Genomic DNA, 26,099 nt, shown 5'->3' on the forward strand with positions numbered 1-26,099 from the left:
CCTGCAATGTTACATTTAGTCGCTGATACTGTGTGTAGACACCCGTAATGGTTACATTATTTGGTTCTGTGGAAAGTCCAGCTGCCTCTTTAGATATCAAACTATGGTGAGCGCAATAGGACGCCTAGTTTGCTGTATCCCTTCTGACTGTAAGCACTCAAATGTGTTGGCTTTCAGGCCAATGGCTTCTTGGAAGAAATGAAAGTAGCATGTCAGTAGATAGAAGCTTCGGGAAAGGCCACCAGGCAATGGCTTCTTTCTTTGGCCTTCGCATGAGACCCAAGTGCCAACATATTCTCTTTGTCGTGTCGATAAATAGAGCATGCGAGTCAAAAGAAAATGGGTGGTGTACTCAGAGCAACATGTTTGTTTAGTTGAGGATATCTCTTCCCCCGCCCCAGCTCTGTTGTTCCCCGCGTTTCTTTCCTCAACTCCAACTGGATTGGGTTCTTCGGACCGTCTTCCCCCATTACCGAATTCATTCTGCACCCCTGAATCGCTATTCTTTACATCACAAATGGATTATCCGGATCGTCGGGTACGAGTCGGCATGAATGGAGGTGTTCTACTCAGCTCTCATGGAGCTAAGATGCCAAGTATACAGTGGCTGCTGGCATATCCTCCACCATTGGACATAGAAAGCAACGTAAGATCGCAATGAATTGAGCGTCCCATATATTCAAAATCTTATACAATGCGCGCATCAATCTGCCTTGCCGGGCCCCTCGCGGCCACTGCCGCCTTCGCCGCCTGCTCTGCCAGCGGCGCCATCAAATGCCCCGTGGTGCTGTCAGGCCAAGTGCCAGCGTCGATGCAACTGACCGACTTCGACACGGCGGCGACCAACCAGATCTTCAACGCCGGCAACGTCAAGGCGAGCGGTCTGACCTGGTCGCAGATCCTGAAGTTCCCCAACGTGACGACCAACTCGCGCTTCGACAACGCGAGCATGAAGTCGGTCGAGGTCACCATCGCCGACGGCTCCGTCTTCAAGACCCAGTACGGCTTCCGCCGCGCCGGCCTGCAGATGCTCGGCGACACCAACACCGGCGGGCCCGGCGCCGTCGGCGTGCGCACCGTTCACTGGAGCGTCTTGCAGGACCCGGCTCGCAAGCTCAACCTGACTCACGAGTACCAGGTATGTGTAGTAGTCGGTGGATGCATGCGCACAAGAAGAAGAAGGGATATGACACTCATCCCTCTTTCTACAGAACATGTGGCACGAAACGGCGGATTACAGCGCCAACCAGTTCGACTTCAAGATGGGCACGCTGCTTGACCGCTCCAGCGACAAGAACGCCATGAAGATCACCAACCGCAAGGGCGAGGTGGTCTGGTCGACGCCCATTGAAGCAACTGCCTGGCAGAATTTCGCCGTCACCTTGGACTTTGAGGAGAAGTACGTACTCAATGCATTACCAAGTGAACAAATCCTGGTTGAATGGGCACATACTGACCAATTCCTCTGTCTAGCACACTGCAAGTCTACTACTCCAAGGGGCTTGACCCACTGAAGCAAGTCACTGCGGCCTTACCCAACGACAACTCAGGCGAAGGGCAATACCAGATTGGGATGCTGAAGAAGCCAACCGGGACCGACGATGTCGTGAACTCGGGCTACCAGGAGTCTGGAATTGACGAAGGCCAGATATATGGCGGAATCTTCATCGAGGACAGTGCCGGCGGGTGTATCTCTCTATGAGGGATCGATCTTGACAAGTCATACATATCATTAAGCGGAGGCTTCACACAAGTCACATACGCCATTTGGCGAGCGAGGTACATACAGTAAGTACATTTTGGTAGGCAATCCCACGGTCTATTCGTTTTCCCAGTTCTTCCTGTCTATGTACATAACAACAGCCCAAACTTTGTATATACACGGCCTGAATCAGCCAATACGACTTACCCTTCGTTTATTCTCTACACATACCAGTCTGTGATTCATTCTACTCATTACGTTGCTTTTTCTTTTACTTTACCCAAACACAGAAAACATTTACTACTCGCAAGCCCCTTACCTCAACTGGCCAACGTTTATATCGCCCATCCGCCTCAGCCTACGGACACCACCGCTACCACCCTGCGCCGGGGGAGACGGCGACTGGCTAGGCAAGGCAAACCGGTCATCTCTGGTGCTAGGCGCATACACGGGCCTCTGTTGCGACACGCTCAGCTTGTCCGGCTGGCCGGCCACGTAGCTGAAGTCGCTCACCACAGACGCAGTGGGGTTCGGTAGCGACGGCTCATTCGCTTCCACTGGCAAACGTAGTTGTTGCTGTGGTTGTTGGGAACGTTGTTGCTGTTGCTGTTGCTGTTGCTGCTGCTGCTGCTGCTGCTGGGTCCATTGCGGCGCGAAGAAACTCTGCCGATGCGACTCCGGTACAGCAGCATTAGCAGTAGCGGCAGCCTTGTTGCTCCGAGGCAGGTAGAGCGAGTCGAGCCGATCAATACTACTACTATTGCGACGGCTTCTGTCGAAGTCAGGCGCTGATGGCCTCTGCCCGTTAATCTTCTCCTGCGCCTGGTGACGCAGTGCAGCGCTAGGGTTCTCTATCATGGCAGGGGCAGGGGCAAGGGCAGGAACCGTCTTTTGCTGCTGTCGTGCATCGCCACCATCGCTACTGCTGGCGCTGCCGACACCGACGCCGGGTTGGCGCAAGAAATGCTCCGGGCGGCCTCCGCGTTGGGTGGCCAGGCAGAACAGCTCTTGTCGCTCCTGTTCCCGTCGGGACGTGACGGGAGCGGCGTGAGCGACATCGTTCGAATGCGGTATGGCCTCGCTGGCCTTCTCAGGCCGGTAGGCGGACATGCGTCGCTGCTTCTGTTGCGGACCGCTGGCGTTGGCCGATGCTGCCATGCGGACGGCGAAGCTGGAGCTAGGGGCTGGCGGGGGAGTGGAGGACGAGGACGAGGACGAGGAAGGCGGCTGGACTATTGTCGTTGGCACCGGACCGGTCTGCGATGGCTGCGGCTGCTGGAGGCTGTTGCGGCGAGTACGGCGGCGCTGGTGGTGTCTCTCGCCCTCTTCTTGGTGCTGGCGATGGTGGTGTTCCCGCTGTTCATGGGCCCGATGCTCCCTCCTCTCCTGGGGCTGCGCACCATACCCATTATAGTACGAGGGGTACACCCTGTTGGGGTCCGGGGGAATGATCCCCGCCCTGGCCTTCTGGTCCTCCTTCAAGTCGTGGAAAACCACGGAAAAGCGGTCCTTGTACTCGGCGCTTTTCTCCAACATCCGCGCCGGCGACAAGCTACGACAACTCGACCGAGACCCGGACCGGGTCGCCGTGGCGGTGGAACCCCGCGAACACCGTCGGCTGCGACGATGATGGTCAGAGTGCTCAGGAGCCGCAACCATGTTAACATCGTTACTGTTATCATATACCTCGCCGTCCAGGAAGTTGGACTTGCTCAGCGCGTCCACCGGCTCCAGCTCGTTCTTCGCCAAAGTCTCGGTGCGGTATACGCCAATGACGTCGAACGACGCGGCGGGCTCCTGCGAGGGAGGAGAATAGATGGCCGTCACGGGCCGCGACGAGCGCGACATCCTCCGTGACTTGGTGGGCGGCACATCGTACACGGGGCTCAGCGGCGTCGCAGACTGGGGGATCGTGTCCGCCGCGGTCGTGTTCGAGGCCGGCGGGGGGCTGCACATCTCGAAGTCGACGCTGTCGACGCGGAGGACCTCCTTCTGCTTCTGCTTCTGGCGCCGCCGTTGCTCGCGCTCGCGCTCCCGTTCGAGCTCGCGCACTTTCTTCTTTTCGTGCTCGAGCTGGCGCTGCAGGTCGTCCGCGACAGCGACGAGGTCCTGCGCCCGTGAGCTCTCCACGCCGCTGCTGGGGCGCCAGCTCGTCCGCTTGCCGGCGGCGCTGTGATAGGGGTTGCCTTCGCCTCTCGGGTAGTGGGAGTAGGTGGCTGTGCTGTAGCCGCTATAGGCGCTCTTGGCATCGTCCTGGTCATTGGTCGCGCCCGAGACCGACGACGACTTGGTGCTCACGGCGCCTCGGCGCTTGCGGCCTCGTGGCCTCTCCGTGGGCGTCCTGGGCTCTTGATGTTCCATATGGCCAGGGGCTGCTGTCACGGTCGCCGTTGAGGACCGTCGTCTACTTCTGTCATGGTGATGACTACTAGATGACGACGACAATGATGTCCGCTTATCTTTGCTCATGGTTATGCCCTTCATGGCATCCGAAGACCACTCGGGAAAGACGTCGAGGATACCGTTCCGCACCATGGGCGGGTAGGCGCGGCTCTGACGCCGCTTCTCGCGACTGCCGTTGCCAAGATAGTACCCGGCCTCGCTCTTCGCTTTGAAAGACCGGGCGTTCCCTTGGGTGGGACGCAGGACGGCCGAGCTCCGAAGGATCTGGCGATCGTGATCGCTGTCGTCGATGATGGCCGAGCTGTCGCCGCCGCACGAAGCAGCCTCGGCGCGCTTAAGCGCCAGCTGTTCATAGAAATACTCCCGGCCGGCCGACTCGAGGGTCGGCGACGGCGAGTCGGACGAGCGCGTATACGAATTAGAAGAAGACGACGTGACCGACTCTGCGAGCAGGCTTGCGCGGTCTCGAGAGCGGACGCTCTCCATGCTGGTGCGGCGCTGTTTGACCGAGTGTCTGCTACTAGAGTCCCGTCGTCCCCTGCCAGCAGCCGCCGCCGCCGCCGCCGCCGCTGCTGCTGCTGCTGCACCAATACTACCGCCATGACTGGTGGTGGAGGAGACGATGCTGCGCCGCCGCTCGCGTTTGCGAGTCAGCTCCTCGGCGTCGGGCCGCGTGGCCACGACGGCGCCAATGCTGTCGTTGCTCGACTTGCCCCGCAGCTCGTTCTCGAGCGCCGTCAGGGGGTCGTGGTGCGGACGGCCGGGTCCAGCACATCTGGCCCGTCGATGCCGGCGTAGGGGCCGAGCACAGCGACGCGGGCCAGCGACTGCTGCTTCCTGATGCTGTTGGACGAAGAGGCCATGATAGCGACAACGCTTGCTTCCTCTTCCCGGAGAGCCCCTAAGGTGTCAGCAATATGCCTGCCTGTTCCCTAAGATGTATTTATAGTCTTGAAACAAATAACAACAGGATTTGGCTGTCTTTGGAAGAGAAGAAGGAAAAGTATGAAAGGGAACCGGCCTTTTCTCTGGGTGTGGTGACAGGTGTCACAGAGTCGGTTGGGGTTAAACTTGAAAAGAGCGATTGCTTCGAATAACGAGCAATGAAGAATGAATGAATGGCCGTTTTCGTAGACGAAAAATTGGGATGAGTTGGGCTTGCTAAATATACCTGCCGTCGACAGCAGGAACAGGGGCTTTCTTAAATCCCGGCAGGGGTGTAAGTTGAACGGGACAAAGAGGTTAGGGAGTCGTTATCAAAGGTTGGGTCCAGATCGAGGCCATACAATAGCTATTGTGCCATGTGCCCTTTGTCGGGCTTTCGAGCTTTGGCTTTGTTACTGCACTCAAAGAGTGTCACCATAACAACTCGGAAGGGTTAGTTCTCTCAATGGCTTCCCGCCTCGGCGACCTCGTCATTGAGCGCGGGCCGCCGTAGTCTGGCCAGACTTTATCTACATTTGCTGGAGAGGACTTACATGTCAAAAGAACCAGCTTTATTAATCAATCGTGGATATTGCGTAGACGTGGTTTTTGCACTTTTTCTTCGTGTTGCTCTCAATTGGTATTCGTATCTATGGTACATGCAAGTTGTGCGATTGGAGCGCTCCAGACGCTCTCATATGCCGGTAATAGAGTCAAGAGCCCCAATGGCAATTGGTGGGAGCGTCTGATCATAATAAGATAACATCCTTTTCACCTATTCGCCTGTTGCTATGCAATGCCATGCCATGCCATGCTGCCATGAGGATTGCTGCCGTGGGAAACCATTGCTTCCGCCATCTTGTTCTTTCGTTCGTTGTGTAAATGCAAAGTCGTTTCGTCGTCAAAGTGTGTGGCCGGGTGCAATGAAATGGGTATCAAGTGCCAGGCGGCCTGAAGTGCAAATAAACATGACCCCGCGGGTCTCCAAATCGCAATTATCCATCCTCATTTGCCAATAAATTAGGCCAAGTAGCGGTACGAAGCACGTCCGGTACCGGCGCCAAGCTCGAACCGCTCCAGGTATTCTCTCTCGATCAGATCCGAGATTCTGTTCTTGATGAGGGAAAGATCGGGCTTGAACTGGCCGCTGATCTGTTGGATGGTCTCCATGACGAGCTGCTGGTGTTCCAATTCCTTGCGCTGCCTGTAAAGTGGGAGGCATGGTTAGCAGATGTCAAACAATAGGCAATTGAAGGGATAAAAACTTACTTCATGATGCGAACCACGGCCGCATCGATAACGTACTTGCGCGTCTCCAACATCTTGTTGTCCGTCTCCTTTCTCTCCTCATCGTTCTCGACTTGGTTGGCCACGTTGACGTGGGCAAGCTTGACCTTGAAGGTAGGAGAATGGAATGCATTGTTGAAGGTGAACTGATCGCCAGGTCCAGACTTGGACTGGGGGTTCGGGTCCTTCACAAGGATGCGCCGGTTCTTGACAGCCGACAGACCTGTCAAGATGTTGACTAGGTCAGTTTGCGGAATGTTTGTCTTCTCTTGAATCTGTTCAAATGACAAAGCCTCTCCATCAGGCAGATCGTTGAACAAGAGCAGTACAGCCATTCCAAAGGTAGGAATCGAGAGTTCGTATCGGCGGTCTTTGGACTTGGGACCCGTTTTCTCGCCGGGAACCTTGGGAAGAAAGCACGGATCTCTGCGGTGCCCGCGTTGGCGATCCAAGTGAGCTTGCGGCCTGTGCGATCTTTGCTGTAGAAGCTGTAGAAGCTGTCCTGCAAGGCTCTGATCTCGACGGGAAAGTTGATGCTGGGTCCGGCTTGGTCTGGGCCAGTGTATCTACCCACGACATCCTTAGGCCAGTTATTGCCGCCCAGGACGTTGATACCGAGGCCGATCTGGTCGTTACTAGTCGCTCCCAGACCACGCACGTGCTTAGCGTACGCCTCCGTCATATCCTTGGACAGACTGATATCCCGGAACATGCCCTCAAACTTGTAAGTGAAGCTGTTTCCTAGCTCACGCTTCATGCGCGAGATCATCTCCGTCTCCACCTCAAGATCACTAGACTTCTGGTGCAAAAGACGGCGGCCAAGATGCTTCTGGTAGTACGTTTCGAACTTGTCCTTGTTCTCGAGGTAGCGCAGCAGCGTGATAGCCTGCTCCAGGACCAGCTCAACTTCAGCCTCAGACTTGTCCTTCACACCTGTCTTCAGGTTGTAGTCGATGTAGAGAGACAAGTATTCGGCACTGCGGTCGAATCTGTTGATGAACTCCGCAAAGCTCTTCGTGAGGGCAGTCTGAAGCGTCAGATCATCAGCGAAGCAGACTGAAAGAAGACGGTCGAATCGGACTTTGAGAGTCAGCACATCGTCAACCCATTTCACAGCAGCAGCGGTTAGCTGCGCTGAGGTGTTGCGCTTGTTCTTCGACTTGTCGCCATTCGTAGCAGATCCTCCATCTGCGATGATAGTGAAGTCCGTTTCTGCAAGGACCTTCTCAATTTCACGACCCAGTTCGATGATGCGAGTGGACAAGGCGGACTTCAGAGCCGTCTTATTGGGGTCAATGCGCGAAACCAGCTGGTAGAGAAGTTTCAGATCCTCGACTCGATCATTGTCGATCATGGCTCGAACACCACTGCCGTCGAGATTCATGAACTCTTCGAGGTGCTTACTGATGAGCTCCTGCTCGACAACCGCGAGGATCCTGGGCAAACTCATAAGTGAGATTGTGGTAGCGCAACGATCAGACTCCTCGTCCAGTCGACGCTGTGTGTGTCGCAACCAGGTTGCGGCATCGCCCTCTTGAAGCAGTCGATCGCATTCATTCTTGTAGAACGCATGGCTGGAATCAAGGAAGACGGGCTCAAACACCTCAAAGTAGAGCTTCTCATCTTCATTCTCCTCATCGGTCTTGTGCAATGACTCGAGCATGGTGGTGCAGCTGCGCAACAAGCCCTTGTCAATGACGTCTCCTTCTCGCTCCATGTTGATCTGGTCAAGGATAGTAGCATTGAAGATATCAAACACGATGCAGTCCGACTCCTGGGTCGAGGCGCGGAGAATGTGATCGCGAAACAGGCCGATGGTCGCAGCGAAAATGGTAGGGCGATTCTGGCCCTGTGTGAAACCTCGATCCAAATACATGAGGATGTCGGCGGTCATGTTCATGGAGGTGTTGTGTTCCTCCCAGGCCTCGCGGATGCCCTTGAGGAATCTCTCGCCCATAGAGCGGCGCTCAACAACACTGGAGCCGGGAACGTCGCTGAGGGTCATGGCGACCAGGTTTCTCGAGATCAGCTCGAAAATACGAGGGCAGACTTTGTCGGTAAACCATCTCTCCTCAAACTGCTTGACATTCTCATAAAGTCGGTCACCAGCTTTCTTGAGTACGATCTTGTAGGCATAGCGGTAGAGCTGCTCAAACGAGAGGCCGCTTGCGTTCTTCTCGTGGATGTCTCGCAGGGCCGACTCGAGCTGTTGCCAGTTAAACTGGAACTCGTCGGCATTCGGGGTTACTATCGGCTGCAGAGTGAAGAAGTAGTTAGAAGTTGGAACTGCGGGTGCCGGTCTGAGCGGCAAGGCCATGATGGCGGTGTTGATGATGGGTAATGTGGTAGTAGTTGTTGTCTTGTGAGTTGGAGTATGGGTTGGAGTGCGGGCTGGGATGTGTGATGGCGGTTGGAGAGGAAGGGAAAAGAAAGATCGTGAGATCTAGAGCTGGTAGAGTCTTGGGTGTTTATACAGTAGAAGGGAAGCCATCGTCACTGGTGACCCGCTTGGCAATAACATGGGCCGTGATAATAATAATATTGGCAGCGCAGTCACCAGATAGTCACGATGTAGGAGAATAAGAAACCGGGGCTTGTGAAGATGGGTAGGAAAGGTATCGTGGGGCAGCGGGTTCGCGATCTCGAGGTGAAGAGCTAGTATAAAGGCAAGCGGGGCGGCAGCGAGGTGCGGGATGCGTAGAAGGCAGGCACCGACGGTGAAGTGGGGACCAACAATCAAAACGCAAACGGATTTCAGGAAGGAGGCGCCGGCGCAGTGAGGGGCGAGTATAGAGAAGGAACCGATGGTGAGGTGAGGGGCGAGTATAGGAAGGCGCCGACTGCGCAGTGAGGATCGAGTATAGGATCGTGAATTTGCGAACACAGGAGTATATACTTACTCTTCTCGGGGGTCGGATTCTGTTGCCGCCACGCAGGGCGGAACCTCCCCTGCCTGTAATCATTGTTGCGGGTTCCGCTCGTTGCGACAGTCTAGAACAATAGACGCAGGCGCATAGTATTGTCGTGAACGGAGGAAGTTAGGGAGGTGAAGTATTAGAACCAAGGAGGAGAAGCCTCTCCCGCATTTTTGGGTAGCTCGTAACGACGGCGTCAGGAACGGCGGGCCAGGCAGCGCTGGGTGGCAATCGGGTGGCGGGACAATTGGACGGGCCTGGGGGTTCGGGGCGCGGCAAGCGAGCCACCTGTTCGTCGCGAGGAATTGCAGCGCGCACTGAAAGGTGGTGATGACACCTCTTTGGTGTTGAGATGGATATTACAAAAGAAGGGAATGGCTTCCACTAAAGCCCGTCTTCAGAAGTTCAAACCGACTTCTCGGGCGTGGCTGTAGCTCATATGATTGGTCGAAGCTTGACAAGAGGTGCATTGGCGCATTCCAGACCACCCGCAACCAGGAACGTTCATTAATCATTGAGAAGGACTGCCAGACTGCCCCTCAGTGCCTTCCCGACACATCCAAATGCCATGCTTCACCCCACCATCCGGAATAATAAGCAGCCGATGCCGATCCGGTGTTGCAGTTGAAAGTACCCAAGTACCGACATACTTCTTAATACCTACTCTATCAACGTCATTGCCAGGCACCCGAGCTTCAAAACTTTTGTCCAACGCCATCCTTGCATGTGCCCAAGCTCCAACATGCTAGTAATACCTTAACTCTTAACTGTAAAATCTTTATCGGTCCCTGCTCGAATCCTTATCATCCATCCATTCATTGCCTTTCAGCAACTCGGTTACTCAGTACCATCACACATTCTGTCCGCCTTGTGGAAGCATTGACGGGCATCCCGTTCCCAAGTGCAGATCTCCGACAATACATAACCACCTGTACTGGTGAATCTTCCCCCATAGTCATTGGATCAACGATTCCCCCTCGTGGGCGCCATGGCTTCCAAACTCCGTGCCAATGCGCTGCAGGCGTTAGTCCGCTCTGTAAGAGCCTCCGCCATCTCTCCTGCGCCTTTGCGACTACATCTGCGCCCCTATCCGAGCCTACCTCGAACTCTCCAACCCGCCCAGCTCTCCCGGAGATATGCGCATGCCATCCCAAAGCCATCGCGGCCAGCACCGGCGGCTGCTTCTTCGCCATCGGAGGAAATCAAGCAGCGAAAATTGCAGGAGCCTCATTATGAGTTGACCTTCACCTGCGTACCTTGTAGTGAACGGTCAACCCATACCGTCTCCAAGCAGGGGTATCACAAGGGCTCGGTCCTGATCACCTGCCCCTCCTGTCGCAACCGCCACATCATAAGCGACCACCTAAACATCTTTGGCAATCGTAAGATCACAATTGAGGATCTCATGAGGGAGCGCGGCCAATTGGTCAAGCGTGGCACCCTTGGCGAAGACGGCGATGTCGAGTTTTGGGAGGACGGGACCGTGACGGAAAGGAAAAAGGAGACGGGAAACGAGAACGAGGCATCGTCTGCGCAAGGTGGTGGAGTTTCTACGTCCCAGCAATCCAGCACTGTAAACCCTGCCGCCTCAGGGCCACTTGCCAACTCCCCAACACGTCCCCAGTTAGGCGACGCCCAATCCTCAGCTACCAACACCACGCCATCGAATCGACGTGAATTTTCTACGTTTGGGCGGCGCAACAGAAATGACGGTATGTACCCAAATAGGCGTGATCGGAACGCAGCACTGAAATCTGCGCTCAGGAACCTTGGTGAACAACCTTCTCGAAATCACAAAGGCTCGAGCTCTGAATTAGGGCACTCTGGCCGCAATCCTGGTCGTGGTGTATCACAGGGGAGTTCATACGTCCCAAGCCCGAGTAACATGGTGCATGAGGTTGGAGGAGACGCGGGGGGGCTCGGCTGCTCAAGCTGCGGCTTTACTACGACGAAGCCTGAAGGCTGTAAACGACCAAACTCCATTTTTCGACTCTAGTGGGACTACTCTGCATCATCCTATCATGAGACGCGTACCGTCCGATAGCCTTGTGCGGAAGATATCTGTTGGCTCAGAAGAGCCGGCATTGGCAAACGAGAATAAGCCAAGGTTGCCCCACTGGAAATCGTTCAAACTGTATAGACGGAAGTCTCGGTTCACGTTGCGCAAATATAGTGCGAAGTATGCCATCCCTGGTTACATCGCGCGAGACCTCCCGAAAAAGGGGTCGAAATCTAGCGACCAAGGCCGCGAAACAGAAGCCGCAAGTCATCGGGGGGCCATACGGAGGAGACCAATAAAGCCCCCTCGCCAGTGGATATTCGCCCCAAACCCGTCTCTACTATGCCTAAGACTAAACTACGCAGACGAGCGGTCACGAGTTTTGTATATGCATGGCCTTCGGGTGCAACAGAACCAGTCCGAATAGCTGTGTCTCGGCCTCGAAGGAAGTAAAGCCCGGGGCGTTCTTTCCGGTACGGTTTGAAGAGAGATATCATGCGCAGCCAGCTTACAGCTTAGGATGGCCTCGACGATGGAGCTTTTATGTGGTATACCAGAACCAGGAGTGACGGCCAGAGGAACTTGTACACTATGTATACTTATGTATCAACTGTAGAGATTATGTATGCACCTTGGGAGTTTAGGTAGAGAGGCAGGATATACCCCAATCAATTTAGAGTTTCTAGAAATGCCTGTTCTTCAGTCGTTGTGTGATTTGTATTCCGCCGCTTATGTCGCGAAGTCGATTCCCGCGGTCGAAGCCAACTGGAAAAGGCGATGACAATGGATCCGAGTATGAGTCCAGAGCATCAAGGCAGCAAAGTACACTTGATGAAACAATCGTATTGATGGATGCCTGGTCACCGGCACGATGTTGCCGTTTACCCGGTATAGATGACTCTATCAAAGGCTGACTTATCAATGGACGACGAGCAACACATACAGACCACCTGCCACTTGTCATCCAGTATCATGGAGTATAAATTCCTCACCTCCTCTATACTTCAGCTTGCTCACACGCGACGGTCACCTCATGGCCCAGCCCAGGCCTATCAAATAGACCCCATCGACTGCTCACATTTGCGAAAGTGCGTGAAGGAGAAATAACGCCAGAATGGTATCGTGGCTAGACAATAGACTTGCCCGTATCGAACAACCTTTTGACGTGGCAGGCAGCAAGCATGATTCTACGGAGCTGGAAGATAGCGACTTGATTGAACAAAATGAAATGAAATTGAATTTTTTCTATGGCCAGATACAGATCGTAGGGTATTATATCTAAATTTCCCGAGACGGGGACGCCCTCTTTTCCTCCTCCACCCAGGTTTGCACAATTAATACTTGCCGCCCTGTCGGCGAGCTCGCTGATCGCCCTTCTTCTCCTTCCGCCGCTTGACCTTCTTGTCCAGCCGGCCCTTCTTCCACTTCCCGTATCTCTCGGGCGCCGCGACGGCCTCGATCTTGCGCTTCCTGGCGCGTCCCTCTCGGCGCCTCCTCGCCGCTTCTCGGACGGCGTACAACTCCGTAGTGTAGGCCTCGGTGCCCATCTTCTTCTGTAGGACGTCCATGCTCTCCTCGGCCTTGACGCGCAGGGCATCGTACCGGGGCTGGAAGGTGTCCTCCACTGACGACGGCACGGTGATGTTGGGGTCTGTCAGATGGTGCAGAGGAGTAAGGAGCATGTTCAGCGACGGCTGGACGGTGGCGGGCTCGAGCGTGCTAACGAACAGGTGCAGCAAGTCCATGGCAGCCACCTTGGGCACAAGAGCGGCCGTGCGAGGCGGTGTTTCGGCAATGAGGATATCTGACAAGAAGTTGAACAGTGTGTGCAGAGTGATCTTGGTCTTTGGCTGCTCGGGCTCGTCAAGTCCGCCCCATTCTTCTTCCGAGTCCGAGTCCGAAGCATCCTGTTCTTCATTGTCTGCATCTGAGCTCTGGTCGGACACCGCAGGCTTCGGGTCCAGGAACTTGGCCAGTCTGACTAGAGTGAGGACAACTTCGGAAGCCAGGGCTTCATCAATGGGGGTAGGTTGTTGGTTGGTAGACATCGCATCATCTTCGAAAGCACTATTCGCCTTCTTGGCCATACGTTTCTTCCATCTCGAGATTGTGCCAGGATCCAGGAGCCCAACAGCAAGTACGGTAAGGGCTTCGACAGTGGACTTGTCAAGCTGCAACCCATGAGATCCAACCAAAGCGTCCTTCTTCGTATCGGAGCTGTCCTGCTTATAGAAATCATCCAGATACAAGTTGAGGAGCTTGATGCTCGAAAGCTTCAGAGTTGGATGTTCAGATGTCAGTGGCTTCGCAATCGCATGCCAAAGTTCCTCATGCGAGAGAACTTGGCTGGGGAACTTCTGCATCAGAATGGGGACGTTCTGCACGACAGTATTGACAAGCTCCCAATCCGAGCCGCCAGAGAAGTCATCCAAGACTTCGATCATGCTCTTGATCACCAGCATCAGATCACTCTCGTCTCGCGATGTGGGTTCCTTGGCGTCGAAGTAAAGACAGAAGCTCTGTATAGCCAAGCCAAACACCGAGAGCTTCTTTTGGTCGCCGTCCTGTTCGAGCCACCCACGCGGAAGCGCGAGGAATTTGGATGTTCGCTCTTTGTCGGCTTTGCGGAAGATCTCCTTGATCAGTTCTCCTGCTGCCAGGCGACACTTTTCACTGTCGTCATTGGCGAGCCTCAGGACAAGAGGAATGAAACAGTTGGTGGCAACCTCCTGCACGAAATCATCGGCAGACTTCATGAGAAGTAGATGGATGATTTCCATGACTGACAGACGCCCGCCCTCACGCTCATACTCCAGGTTAGCAACGATGAACTTGATCTGCTTGGCCCACCGGTTCTTCTTCTGCGGATAATCGCGCAAGAACTGGAAGAATGCCCCCGGGCTAGATCACGGGTATCTTTGTCATCGTTGGTAATCATGACTCCGCCGACATAGTCAAGGGTATCGTACACCGATGCAGTTTCGATTTTGCGGTCCAAGACAGAACGAAGGAAATTAAAGGTGACGTGTCGATATAGCGGCTCTGTCAAGTCGTCCTTGAGCTTGCCGAGAAGCATATCGATTCCAGCATCGTTGATCTTGGTGTCCCTTCGATCTCTCAATATAACGGAGATGAGTTTCAATGCAGTCTGGGCAAGATCAGATGTCGTAGATGTTGACATGCCCATGCTCTTTACTGCATCCTTGGCTGAGATCTTGTAGAGTTTTGTCAACTCATCCGTTTTGAAGGGGACCTTGACAATGACTTGAAGAAGCTTGTATGCCGCAATCTTCACCTCTTCTTCTCCTTCAACGACAGCATCGCCGATGATGGGAATAAAGCCAGTAATGTTACCAGCGTTTCGAAGAGAGTCATGCTTCCTGAAAACGGATCGCAAAACGTCCAAGGAAAATCGAACGAGTTTATACGTATGCTTGCTCGTCTCACCGCGTTCGCCACTCTTCTTGGCGCCCTTTTGAACGAGATAGCGTCGAAGCTTGTAATCGAGTTTGACCTCGGCCTTTGGCTTTCGGCTGTTGTAAACTCCTTGAACAACCTCGTAACAGAAGACGAGTGTCTCCCGGCTCTCTGCTGCGGCATTGCTGAGCAGACCATTGGCGATGCGGGTCAGCAGCTCGTCAATCTTGCGAACCATCTTCAAGTCGAGCTTTTCAAGGAGAAGAGCCTGCAGAGGTCGGATAAGCTCAACCAAATGGTCAATGGAGGCTGTCCTGGCAATGAGCTCCATCGAATCCTGGCTCTTGCTGCTCTTGACCTCTTTTGTCTTGCTGGTATACTCCTCTGCATCCTTCTCCTGTCCCGTGATACCAAATATGTCGTCCATGATGATAGTTACAATCTTGTCCAAACAATAATCCAAATCACCTGGTTGGAATTGTGGAATCACGTGGACGAAAATGGTGTGCATGGTATATGAGAGAACATGCAGTTGGTAGCCTTTGGTCAAGGCGCCGCGCAGCTCGTCCAGGATAAAGCCGAAGCAAGAAGCTCCCAGAAGTGAGCTCATCTTAGCCAGCGTGTCTCGCGCCATCTCGCGAGCGTCCCATGCTTTACTTCGCAGAATCTGAGAGATGTCTGACAGGACACCAGGGAGCTTCTGCTCAAGGATCTCTGTTGGAAGTAGCTTGAGCAGTTTCACAATGATGATACCCACGGGCACTCGCGAGCTAACCGTCGTTTCGTCCTTTTCGCGGATGTAGTCCAAAAGAGACGGCAGAATGTTCGACGTGATGTCCTCGTTGAATTTCTCTGGGGCAGGCATCGTCTTAGCTAGCCGGTGCCTCTTTGTCTGCTGGCCTTGTGTCGAACCATCATCTACATCCATTGCGTCGGAATCGCGCTCGGAGGCTGCAATAAAAAGACTGTCCACAATCTTTCCCAAAAGTCGGACAAGCTGCTTTTGTGACTCTGGCTTGGACTCGATATAGCCGCTGTAGCGCTTCAGAATGGCGCGGAATTGCGGCCATTCCAGCGAGATCGCCAGGTCAGAAATCGTGGTGGTCGCCTGAGCGCCAACTCCATGATCATCGGTTCCATCCTCCCGGTCGAAGATAAAGTGTTCGAGTAATGGAACGAAGAAATGAGCAAGATTGCGACTGCTCAGCTCAGAATGGAAGTTGACCTTTGATAGCAATTGGAGAGCTCGCATCTGTCTCGATGTCGCTGGGCTGAGAATATGACTGAAGAAACTAGGGTCCGAGTCCTGCTCATTGGGAGGAGGATCCAGACCAACCAGATCACTAACTGGCGTCCAGGAAGGTAGGTGCGATACGAGATATCCCAAGACGCGGGTGACCTCGCGTCTAACTGTTTCGGAAGATTCCCGAGCCCCTGAGTAGATGGCTGGCAGAACGATATCACTGAGCATACCCTCGTAAATGGCTCTGTCAGTTCCAGTAGATGCCTTAACAGTATCCGTAAATCGACAGAGAGCGTCGGCAGAGTTCATTGAAAGGATACCATACTCCTCATCATGCTTGATATAGAAAATCAGATTGTGAAGCAGAGGTTGCCATTGCCGAGGGTTGAAAGGGGGCTGTCGTGGTTTGGAGAGGCTGTTGAATGCAGCCAACCTTGTGTTGTAGTCGGGCTCATCGATTCTTCCTTCTTTGAACGAATTGAGGTCAGAGCACAAGGCAGCAACTTCAACGATTGTGGTGTCCTCTTCGGCAAACACTGCCAGAACCTTGGAGAGCGACAGTCGATTGGGTCTGTCCTTGAAAAAGCCAAACAGAGATGAGATTGTAGTGTATATCCGCTGCCGAAGCTCTTCATTCGACCGAAGACCCTCGAGTTGAAGGAAGGTTTGAAGGATGGTCAAAATGTTGCCCTTCACCTTCGGGTTTACACGGCGGGAAGGCTGGTTGAGGAGGAACACTGAAATCTCAATGAGTCCTGGGGCTTGTTCTGATTGCTGGACAATCGGAGAAAGTTCGACGATGGTGTCGATACAGGCGACCAACAAGTCTTTTCCAATCTGAATCTCCGCATCGTTGTCAAGGTCCTTGCCTGTGGCCTGATTTGTTCTTAGAACACCCCCGATCTGGCCCAAGATGAGCTCCAGATTGCGGTCGATCAAGTCTTCCTTGATAATCTCATTGAATTCAGACTCTGCTGCAGGGGCCTGTGAAAGCTTGACTAGATTCCGTACTATGCTGAGCGTAAACACTCGCACTTCATCTTTAGCCTTCTTATTTGCCAAGCAGTCCATGAGCTTGGGGATGATTCGTTCATCAACTCCCAAGAACAAGGCAGTTTTTGGCATCATTGACAGAGTTGACAGGAACTGGAATGTACCAGAAATGCCCTGGGTGTTCTCAACTGCGAAGTTGTCGAGCCGGGGACTCACAACTTCCTTGATGAGAATATCTTTGTACGGGTCCCAGTTGAAAGCCGGTGCGTTGCGCAAGAGTGAAATGACACACTTCAGTGAGATAGTGCGTACGTCGCGAACGAGAGAGGCGTCATTGTCTGACAACTCGTCCTCGGCCTCGTCCTCGGCTGCTTCCTCTGATGTCTGGTTATCTGGCTGATCCTCTCCGGTCTTTTCGGCGGTATGCCCCAGCTTTCGGCAGGCAGTGATGAGACAGTACAGAACAGCGTTCAGAAGGGTATCCGTATACTTTTCGACACTAACGCCAAGTTCGTTGATGATGATGGTTGCCATGTTCAAGAAACCAACCTGCTTGCGCGCATTTACCTGCTTGTGCATACTCGTAGGATCTTGACTGAGAATATCTTCGCGTACACCAGTGTTATCGAGGACCACCTTTCCACGAAGGTCTCCAAGAGCAATCTGAAGAAAATCGCCGGTATCTTCGACAGTAAGATTTCTCAACACTGCGAGTCGGATTGCCTGTAATCCACCCCGGCCGCTTGCGACGCCTTTCTTGGATATGGTCCTACCGTACAAGAGCCTAAGCAGGACGGGCATTACCTCAGCACGGTGTTCGGGCTGCACCTTGTTGTCACCTTGGAACAGCACTGTGAGCTCGTTTTTGAACCTTGCTTCGTCCAGAAGATACTCCAAGGTTTCTTGGTAAGGCTTGACACCTTCTTGCTTCCATGCGAGTATAGCCTTGAGCGCGGACTTCTGGATATCAATGTCGCCGTTGGCAAGTAGATGGAGAAGCGACTCATAAACCTTCTGTTGCTGAAAGAGAACCCTGGGATTAATGAACTGCGAAAAGACAGCGAGCAGTGCTTTTCGGTCGGCCAACGACCACGACTTTCCAGCACTTTGGTCTGAGTCTATTTCCATAGCCTCTCGATCCTCCTCAGGCGAGCTCCATGGCAAGAAAATCGGCACAATGATCTTTGACCGCTTTTCAATCAAAGACGGTACAGCCGACATGACTTTGAGTGCTTGAGAGCGAGAAGTCTTCGGTACTATCGGCACAAGCTGCTGGTTCTCTTCGACCATGGGGACGAATTGTTGGTTTTCCTCAAACGTCTCGAGTAAAATGTCTGATGGGTTTACAATTACTCGGTCTTGAGTCTTGGCGTTTCGCAGCAATCGATCAAGGTTGAGACACTCAAAGTCGGTCAGCCCCTTTTTGAAAGGGGGTGTGGCTTCGTCCTTTCCAACATCGCCAGCGAGTTCGTCTTGGAGTGCCGTTCTTCCCTTCACCCATTTGAATGCGCGGTCACAGATCGCTTCTTCACCACTGGCTGTCTGGCTGACTTGCTGTAATGCTTCAAGGACTGACTCCCAGACTGGGGATACCTTGACTGTCATCATACCGAATAGAAACGATGGTATAGCTTGACGAAGCCAGGATCCCTGATCCAGTTGAGAGTATATGCCACCCAGTTTTCGAAGATGTACAGAGATTGCACGAATGTTTTCAAGGTCCAGCGGCATCTGTTGAACTTGCAGCATATTCGCGAGGGCGTCCAATTGGTCCGGGGCAATATCGAGTTTCACGAGCAATCTCAAAGAGGCGGTGCGCAAGGAGGGCGAGTCCAGAGAAAGATTGTTGACAAGGCTCCTCAACAGGGGATCATCCTCTTTTTCGGGGGTGGCACTCCCGCCGCTTTGAGAATCTTGGCCATCGGAATCATGTACTTGGTCTTCATACGTATGCATAGCCTCCAGAAATCCAGCGAGAGTGCAGTATCGAGGCGCGGCAGCTCGGAGAAGGGGACGCAGCGACTTTTCGAACGGCGCAGCGACAGCTTTGCTCATGCGCAGATATGCATGGAATCCCTGACTAACAATGAAGCGAGCTTCGTCAGTCGGGGGTGATTGCGACGGCCGAAGAGCAAGCTTCAGCTTCCTTAGCAGTACTTCGCGGATCGGGCTGATGGTCGATGGGTGTATAGTACTGCACTCGAGTAACTGTAGCAGCGCCGAATACTTTGGGAGACATTTGTCACGCCACGTCTTGGGATCCTTGTCGTAGGCACTCGAGGCCCCTTCCTCCGGGAACGTAGAAATTTCCAGTCGCTCGAATTTCCTTACAATATGAGATTGCCAAGATTGCGGGAGAGTGAAGGTTTCTGGCTCTCTAGGAGACGGCAGGGCCCTCTGGTTTACCATACGAGGGATTAAAACGCAGAGCATGTCCTCATTGGAATCTTCCGACCAGTGGGATACAACGAATCTGTTGGGTGAGGTCAGCTCTTGCCCACCGAACGTGATGGAATACTACTCACTTTTGAAACTCCTTCAAGAAAAGACTGCGGAACCGCGAGGCGTCGAGATCTGACAAATAGGAACAAAAAGGAATGAACCATTTCATAAGAGGTTCTCGAGTCAGTACCTTCACAATGTGAGCCATATGAGGGATGATGGCGTCCATCGTGGAGGCATTCCAGATGATGGCAGTGTTCACCAAGATGAAACGCCAGATCGCAATGTGATCGATACCGTCAAGCGACGAGGCATCGCTACAGAGGCCTTGGAGTGAGGTTTGCAGACAGTCCAGCAGCGCGCTCCAGTCGCTGATTCTGTTGCCTCTCCGAACACCAGCCACGGTTCCCAGAACTCTTATATATAGGATATTCTGTAGCGGGGTTTTGTTGTCTGTCGCATCTTTGGTTTTCTGCTCGTAAACGGCATCTGCGATCGAGCCGAAAGTATCGGCGGTGGTATGGTGGATGATACTGACGGTAATACCACAGACAAGACCTGCCCAAGTAGGCATTGTATCATCTGTGGATACCAAGTCCTCCGCGGGTACTGAGGCGAGGAGTGCCTGGAACGTAGTCGGCCCTGTCGTATGAACATTGTTTCCCTGGCCCTTAATAGCTTCGGCAAACATGGTCATTAGACCGTGGTAAAACAGGCCATATTGTCGGTCTCCTCGCACAGAGGCCAGGTCCTTTCTCGCATGTTCGATTATGATTGGAAGGGACTTTTCGCGATGCGACGGCGAGGCAGCCTTCTTAATCAGAAAGCTCATAGCCTCGGCAGCGAACCGGGCGATATGAGGAGGGTTACGCGCCTTTCCCAACAACGGTGCTATGACATCAAATGTCGGGCGGAGGTCTGCTACTAATAGCCTTGACAAGTATTTGAACAAGAAAGCCAGGGAGGCAAAGGTCCATTCGATCACATCTGCATCTTGACGGCTACCAGCAATGTTGGCTATGAGGACGAGGGCTCTTGCGTAGTGCTTCTCGAATCGCGTACCCAGGTCGTGGGCAAAGGCAGTCATCAGGTCCAGTAGTGACTCGAGTGATTCCTTCTCTTGGAGTGATATGTATTTCTCCAACAAGTCCATAATCTTGTCCTCATAATGCAAGATCTGGGGCAGACTCTCGCAGAACAGGCGCACTTCCCTCTTGAAAGAGGTGAAGCCTTTGGATATATCCAGGTCGGACCATTTCTCGAGGCCATTTCGGAGATAGGAGGTAGTGACGTCTAAGTCTTCGGCGTCGAGGTCGTGGCGGCGGACTTTGCGAAGAGGGTCGAGGGAGTGAAGTTTGGCGATCTTGGTGGTGAAGGACTCCCACCGGTGGTTTTTCTGGTGAAGAGTGCCAGACTTGCCCTTTCGGGTCTTGATGATACGTCCCGACAGCGTAGGGGTCATCGCTGCGGTTTGAGAACACACCGGAAGGGGAAGGTCGGTGGTAGTCGAGGTGTGATCTCGTCTGGTTGGTAAAAGTGAAAGTCAGGATTCCCCACCACGCAATTGTCGCGAGCACCTACAGTCTCAGTCTCAGTCTATCCGACTTTACCTGCGCATGGAAGTTGGAACTTTTTTTAGAGGACCCCATTATCGATAAGCTTATCCGACCCTGCCAGACTGCTAGACTTCCAATTGCTGTCACTGGACTTGAGCTCCAACCCCACATCCCTTCAAGCTAGCGTTACCTAACCTGCTAACAGTTGATTGGGCCCAGAATTGAAGCTGCACGCAGCTCTTCTAACTTCAGTAAGTTGATTGGTGCATTCAATTCACCACCAGATGATGCAACTCCGGATCGCGTGAAGCTTTCTCACAATCATTATCAGCAAGTCAGTCGTGTTCTGACCACCACACTGCGCTCCAGCCATCTCTCCATTATCCGGGAGGAAAGCAGTCGCCGACATTGTCATCATGGCGTCCAAAGTGTAAGTTCGCATCCGCATTTCTACTATCGCGACCGCTTTCTTAGGTGTACATACTAACAAGTAGCAAAAGTATCGTACTTGGCAGCCTTGACGGCAAGCTCGAGACGGCCTTCCAGAAGCTGGCGACGCTTCACTCCAAGAACCATTTCGCCTTCGCCATCATCACCGGTAACCTCTTCAGCGCCGACCAGGACGAGAGTGTTGTCACGCGACTCCTCGAAGGCAAGATCGCGATCCCTCTTACCACCTACTTCACTGTGGGCACCAATGCGCTGCCTCCCCAAATCGTCGAACGCATTGAGAAGAACGAGGAGGTAAGTTCTAATTTTCTAACCACACGCCAAGTTGAATGAACGCGGAAAGCTCACAACCTCGTGACAACCAGATTTGCGAGAACCTTCACTTCCTCGGCAAGCGCAGCATCACCACAACCTCCGATGGTATCCGCATTGTTACACTGGGTGGCATTCTCGACAGAGAGATTCTGGGTGGCACGTCTAAGGAACAACATCTCCCGTTTCACACTGCCGGCGATGCCAATGCCCTGCGAGGCGCGAACAAGACCGATATCTTACTGACCTCGACATGGTCGTCGAATGTCTGGACCAACTCCAAGGTCCTGTTGGACCCTGCCAACAAGGAGGCTGTTGCCAGCTCCCCCGAAGTCGCCGAGCTGTGCACTGCGCTCAAACCACGATATCACTTGACTTTCTCTCCCGTCGACTTCTTCTATGAACGCGAGCCCTTCTTCTATCCTACAGCAGGCGAACCAGGCGACGCCAAACAGGTTACCCGCTTCATCTCTATGGCGCCCTATGGCAATCCTGCGAAGCAGAAGGCCATCTACGCTTTCAGCTTGGAGCCTGGAGTAACGCCCGACACTCTTCCTCCGGGAACCAGCGTGTCCCCCTTCAACCCCTCGAGAGGCGCCAAGCGAGCCGCAGCAGGTGTCGATGGTTATACCGGACGCTTCGCCCAAGACCACCATGACGGCCCATCTCGCCGCCGAAGACGTCATCGCTCACCTCCTCCGGACCCCAGCCGTTGCTTCTTCTGCCTTAGTAACGAGAATTTGGCAACGCATATGATCTGTTCCATTGGCGAGGAAGCATACATTACCACAGCCAAGGGACCCTTGCCACCTCCTGACCACTTCTCTGACCAAGGCCTGAATTTCCCGGGTAACCAAATCATCATCCCTCTGGCCCATGAGCCGAATATGCGTGCCATTCACGCCAAAAGCCCCAATGCTTTCGCTGAGATGACTCGGCTTCGCGACGCTCTCCAAGCTATGATTGCGACGCAGTCCAACTACAGTTTGGGCGTTGTGACATGGGAGATCAGCCGTGCCAACAATATCCATCACCATTGGCAGCTGATGCCTGTTCCCGCAAATCTGATTCGCGAGGGTCTGATCGAGATCGGCTTCAAGGCCCAGGCCGAGGATTTAAAGCATCCTCCCTTTGAGGAGAAGGACATCGGATCGGGTGTGGACGAGAGTGGCGATTTCCTCCGGCTGTGGCTGTGGTCCGATGATAGAGACACGGGCATTGTGGGCAAGCAGCTGGTCATGCCCATCGACGACACCTTCCGATTCGACCTCCAACTCCCGCGCAAGGTTCTCGCCAAGTTCCTGCACCTCGAGGACAGAATCCGCTGGCAGGATGTGGAGCAGTCGGTGGCAGAGGAGACCCAGGATGCGGACCACTTCAAGGCCGCGTTCAAGAAATGGGACTTCACGCTGGGCTAGGCTCCTTTTGTTTATGGCGGGAAAAGTTTAACGATGATACCCTTCATTATTGTTTGCATGACGGCGGCGTTAGTAGATGGCTTGATTTTCTTACTCTTCCTCGGGTTATTAGAGGAATGACCCTGGGGCCCCTCGTTGATGGGGGCACTCTGAGCACAGTGGCAGAAAGTGCCGATTTCATCGTGGATGTGCTGCTATATCCCTAGTTATCTGCGAATCAGATATAGGAACGGCGGCATGGATATTACTGTATCATATGTACTTACCTAAATTACCATCTACATAGACCAAGCAATGACTTACTTGCATATAAAGCCAAGAAATGAATTATCAACTGCTACTGTGAAATACAAAGAGAACATATATGATCAAAGTATCAGCGCAGTTCTTTCTTCGGTGCCGTCTTTTCAGACGGCGAGGGGTTTCGCTCCTGTGCCGCGGCGGCCATCGTCCCTACACTCCTGGATGCTACCAGCGTCGTGGTGGGGATCCAGTCCGTCTCGAGGCTTTCGGCCTCCTCCCGGAACAGTTTCCGGAGCCTCCTCTGATGCCACCAGGCCAGCGCGCATACGACGCCCAGAAATATGACAGCGACAGTACCTGTCACGGTCCACCATTCCTGGGCCGCTAGTATGCTGTCTTTTGTATTGGTGCTCAGCACCACGATGGCATCGGGATCCGAAGGCCAAAGCCATTTCGACGCCGCGATCTGCTCACAGTTGGCGCTTTGGTTAGAAAATTGCTGGGTTACGATTGGTGTATAATGCTTGCATCGTAACGGGGGCAACCCAGAAAAATGAGAAGTATAAGAAATGAAAAAGGGGGGGATACAGTCGGGTATACTCACCCTACAAGCACAAGCCCGATACGGCCCCCAAAAGCTGCATCAGCGTCCCGCCCACGGCGGCAAACACCCCGACGAACCCGACGAGCGCCTGGCTCCACCAGTTGAGCGCCTTCTCGCGCGTCGGGGTCTCGCTCCAGCGCGCGCCGTACCGGACCTTGAGCCGCGCCTCCCAGGCCCAGAGCACGACGGCGCACGCCTGCGACGCGGCGTAGAGGAGGTAGGTGATGGTCCGGCACGAGAGCACTTTGCGGGGCGTGTTGTACGAGGTCAGGAACGCCAGCAGCGAGGGGACCAGCAGCAGGAACGCGGTGCCCCAGAAGACGTTCCAGAGGTCGCCGAAGCGGAGGCTGAGGCCGGCGCGGAGCTCGTCGGGCGTGATGAAGGTTGGTGAGGACGGAGAGGGCAGTGGTAGATCGGTGCTGACTGCACCTTCTTCTCCTGTGGGGTTGTTGTTGTTTGTGGTAACCGCGTGTTCTTTGGCATAGTCCTTGATAGCTTCGTGGACCCAGCGTCTCTTGTTCAGTCCACGGTTCCAGAGTGTAACCGTCTGGAAACGTCCCTCGTACGTGTGTTCGATGAGCTCGTAGCCGTTGAGGCCGTCAACCATGCGTCTCACGACAGCGTGCTTCTTGAGCCTGGTCTTGATGTCGCCCCAAAACCCAGGAGCGGGCTTGCTTGGGCCGGCACGGAAACCGCCGTCGTAGACAATACCTTGCAAAACGCTGGAGCTGTTTGATGCAAGCATGGCGCAAGAGACCGTTGCAAGATACGGTATGGTCATCCACCCTATCTCAGCAAATCAACGGTTTGGTCGTGAGTGTGTGTCTGAAAGAAATAATAGCACTTACACATGCCGAAAGCCAGGGCGTGGGCACTGTCGTTGTCGCCAAGACTATTCTGGATGTCTATTACCGTGTAGATGAAACCGCCCACGAAGAAGAGCACCGGAGCGCCGATCGTACTTCCGAAACTTGAACGTAATGTCAGAGCCTACTCATTCACCCCTTTTACAAATCCCGACATCGACCGCTTTTTCGACTTACCTTGCTTGCGAGTTCAACAAAGCTTTCAGCTTCGTGGGCAACGAAACGACACCGACTTGGAGCCCACCACTCTCCCGCAGCTCTTCGTACTCGTCGATCATGACCATCACCCTGTCCCAAGTATCATCCACAAGCTGCTGTTGTGGCGACCCAGGTGCCTCCGCCTCCGTGTCGTCCGTTCCACCACTAATGTCGTAGTTCGGTCCGGTCTCGCTGACGGCCGAAACAGTAGTAATGGCAGTGGCATAACTCCCCTCTTCCTCTCCACGAACCCCGTGGTCGAGATGCGGATATTGCCCACCACCACCGCGAGCAAGAGCTGCGCACGCACCTTGGCAGGGATAAGGGGCTTACCCACAGAAGCCTTGTCGCCGCCAGAGTTAGAGTCGTTAGGGGGCCGCAGGAACTCAAGGACCTTGCGATCGAGCACGAACTCGCACATGGCGCTCATGAGCATGGGCCCCGCAAAGGCGAAACAAATCGACAGCCAGACCGTCGTGTCAAGGGTCATAAGCAGCATGGCGCCCAACAGGCGGAGCCAGTAGGTCGCAAATCCCAGGACATCGTGGGGACGGGCGCGGAACACGACGTCCGGGACGGCGAGCTTGCGGGCGCGGGGCACGTTGAGGCAGAAAGCCAGGCTCGGCAGGATGAACTGGACGAGGGGCCCGATCCACTGGGACAGCTTGCTGAAGTGCGAGATCTCCCAGCCGGGACACTGCGCCGTGCACCAGGAGTAGGGGACCTGGACAACCGGCGCCCCCTCGGCGTCGCCGTTCCACTCCGCGCCGCAGGGGAACTGGTCATTGTCGATGGCGGCCTGGAGCGAGGCCGCGGTGGTGCCGGGCTGGAAGAAGGAGCTGTCCTTGAGGATCAAGTTATTGCCGCTGACGGCCAGAGAGTCGTTCACGGCCCGCATGCAGCAGTGCGTAAAGTTCTGACCGCCAAGTTGCAGAGCAAGGGAGCCCGGGGGTAAAACGACAGATTAGCTAGCTGTGGGATGAGATCCCCAACCGTCAGAAAGGCCATTTTCTTGCAGTGTCCTGTTTTGTAAGAGTATACTTAACCTCGTTTACGACTGAGTGTCGTATTTTGCGGGAAATTCGCAACAGAGGTAGAGGGGCGGCCATATTATCTGCTTCACACCT

General features: G+C 54.0%; 7 protein-coding genes across 7 annotated transcripts; 3 read left to right on the plus strand and 4 right to left on the minus strand.

Annotated features, from left to right (window-relative positions):
• Positions 1-694: 694 nt before the first annotated feature.
• PG997_003133 (uncharacterized protein) lies at positions 695-1,702 on the plus strand (the record flags this gene model as incomplete). Its single annotated transcript, XM_066807448.1, has 3 exons — positions 695-1,138; positions 1,212-1,399; positions 1,474-1,702. The coding sequence occupies 3 exons, from the start codon at positions 695-697 to the stop codon at positions 1,700-1,702; spliced, it is 861 nt and encodes a 286-aa protein (XP_066671066.1).
• A 315-nt stretch (positions 1,703-2,017) lies between these two features.
• Positions 2,018-4,968, minus strand: PG997_003134 (uncharacterized protein; the record flags this gene model as incomplete). Its single annotated transcript, XM_066807449.1, has 2 exons — positions 2,018-4,831; positions 4,864-4,968. The coding sequence occupies 2 exons, from the start codon at positions 4,966-4,968 to the stop codon at positions 2,018-2,020; spliced, it is 2,919 nt and encodes a 972-aa protein (XP_066671067.1).
• A 1,081-nt stretch (positions 4,969-6,049) lies between these two features.
• PG997_003135 (Cullin family protein) lies at positions 6,050-8,633 on the minus strand (the record flags this gene model as incomplete). The annotated part of the gene is made up of 3 exons (XM_066807450.1): positions 6,050-6,233; positions 6,299-6,591; positions 6,702-8,633. The coding sequence occupies 3 exons, from the start codon at positions 8,631-8,633 to the stop codon at positions 6,050-6,052; spliced, it is 2,409 nt and encodes an 802-aa protein (XP_066671068.1).
• A 1,586-nt stretch (positions 8,634-10,219) lies between these two features.
• PG997_003136 (DNL zinc finger-domain-containing protein) lies at positions 10,220-11,048 on the plus strand (the record flags this gene model as incomplete). The annotated part of the gene is made up of 2 exons (XM_066807451.1): positions 10,220-10,943; positions 10,996-11,048. 2 exons carry the CDS (start codon positions 10,220-10,222, stop codon positions 11,046-11,048), a joined length of 777 nt encoding a protein of 258 aa, XP_066671069.1.
• A 1,516-nt stretch (positions 11,049-12,564) lies between these two features.
• Positions 12,565-20,787, minus strand: PG997_003137 (uncharacterized protein; the record flags this gene model as incomplete). Its single annotated transcript, XM_066807452.1, has 3 exons — positions 12,565-14,131; positions 14,200-19,356; positions 19,409-20,787. 3 exons carry the CDS (start codon positions 20,785-20,787, stop codon positions 12,565-12,567), a joined length of 8,103 nt encoding a protein of 2,700 aa, XP_066671070.1.
• A 510-nt stretch (positions 20,788-21,297) lies between these two features.
• Positions 21,298-23,061, plus strand: PG997_003138 (uncharacterized protein; the record flags this gene model as incomplete). The annotated part of the gene is made up of 3 exons (XM_066807453.1): positions 21,298-21,311; positions 21,382-21,625; positions 21,697-23,061. 3 exons carry the CDS (start codon positions 21,298-21,300, stop codon positions 23,059-23,061), a joined length of 1,623 nt encoding a protein of 540 aa, XP_066671071.1.
• Positions 23,062-23,437: 376 nt separating this feature from the next.
• Positions 23,438-25,870, minus strand: PG997_003139 (uncharacterized protein; the record flags this gene model as incomplete). The annotated part of the gene is made up of 5 exons (XM_066807454.1): positions 23,438-23,803; positions 23,931-24,694; positions 24,757-24,878; positions 24,952-25,164; positions 25,224-25,870. The coding sequence occupies 5 exons, from the start codon at positions 25,868-25,870 to the stop codon at positions 23,438-23,440; spliced, it is 2,112 nt and encodes a 703-aa protein (XP_066671072.1).
• Positions 25,871-26,099: the final 229 nt, after the last annotated feature.

This window comes from Apiospora hydei (genome assembly GCF_038363865.1).
Source record: "Apiospora hydei strain CBS 114990 chromosome Unknown utg000004l_segment0_segment0, whole genome shotgun sequence".
Lineage (NCBI taxonomy): Eukaryota > Fungi > Ascomycota > Sordariomycetes > Amphisphaeriales > Apiosporaceae > Apiospora > Apiospora hydei.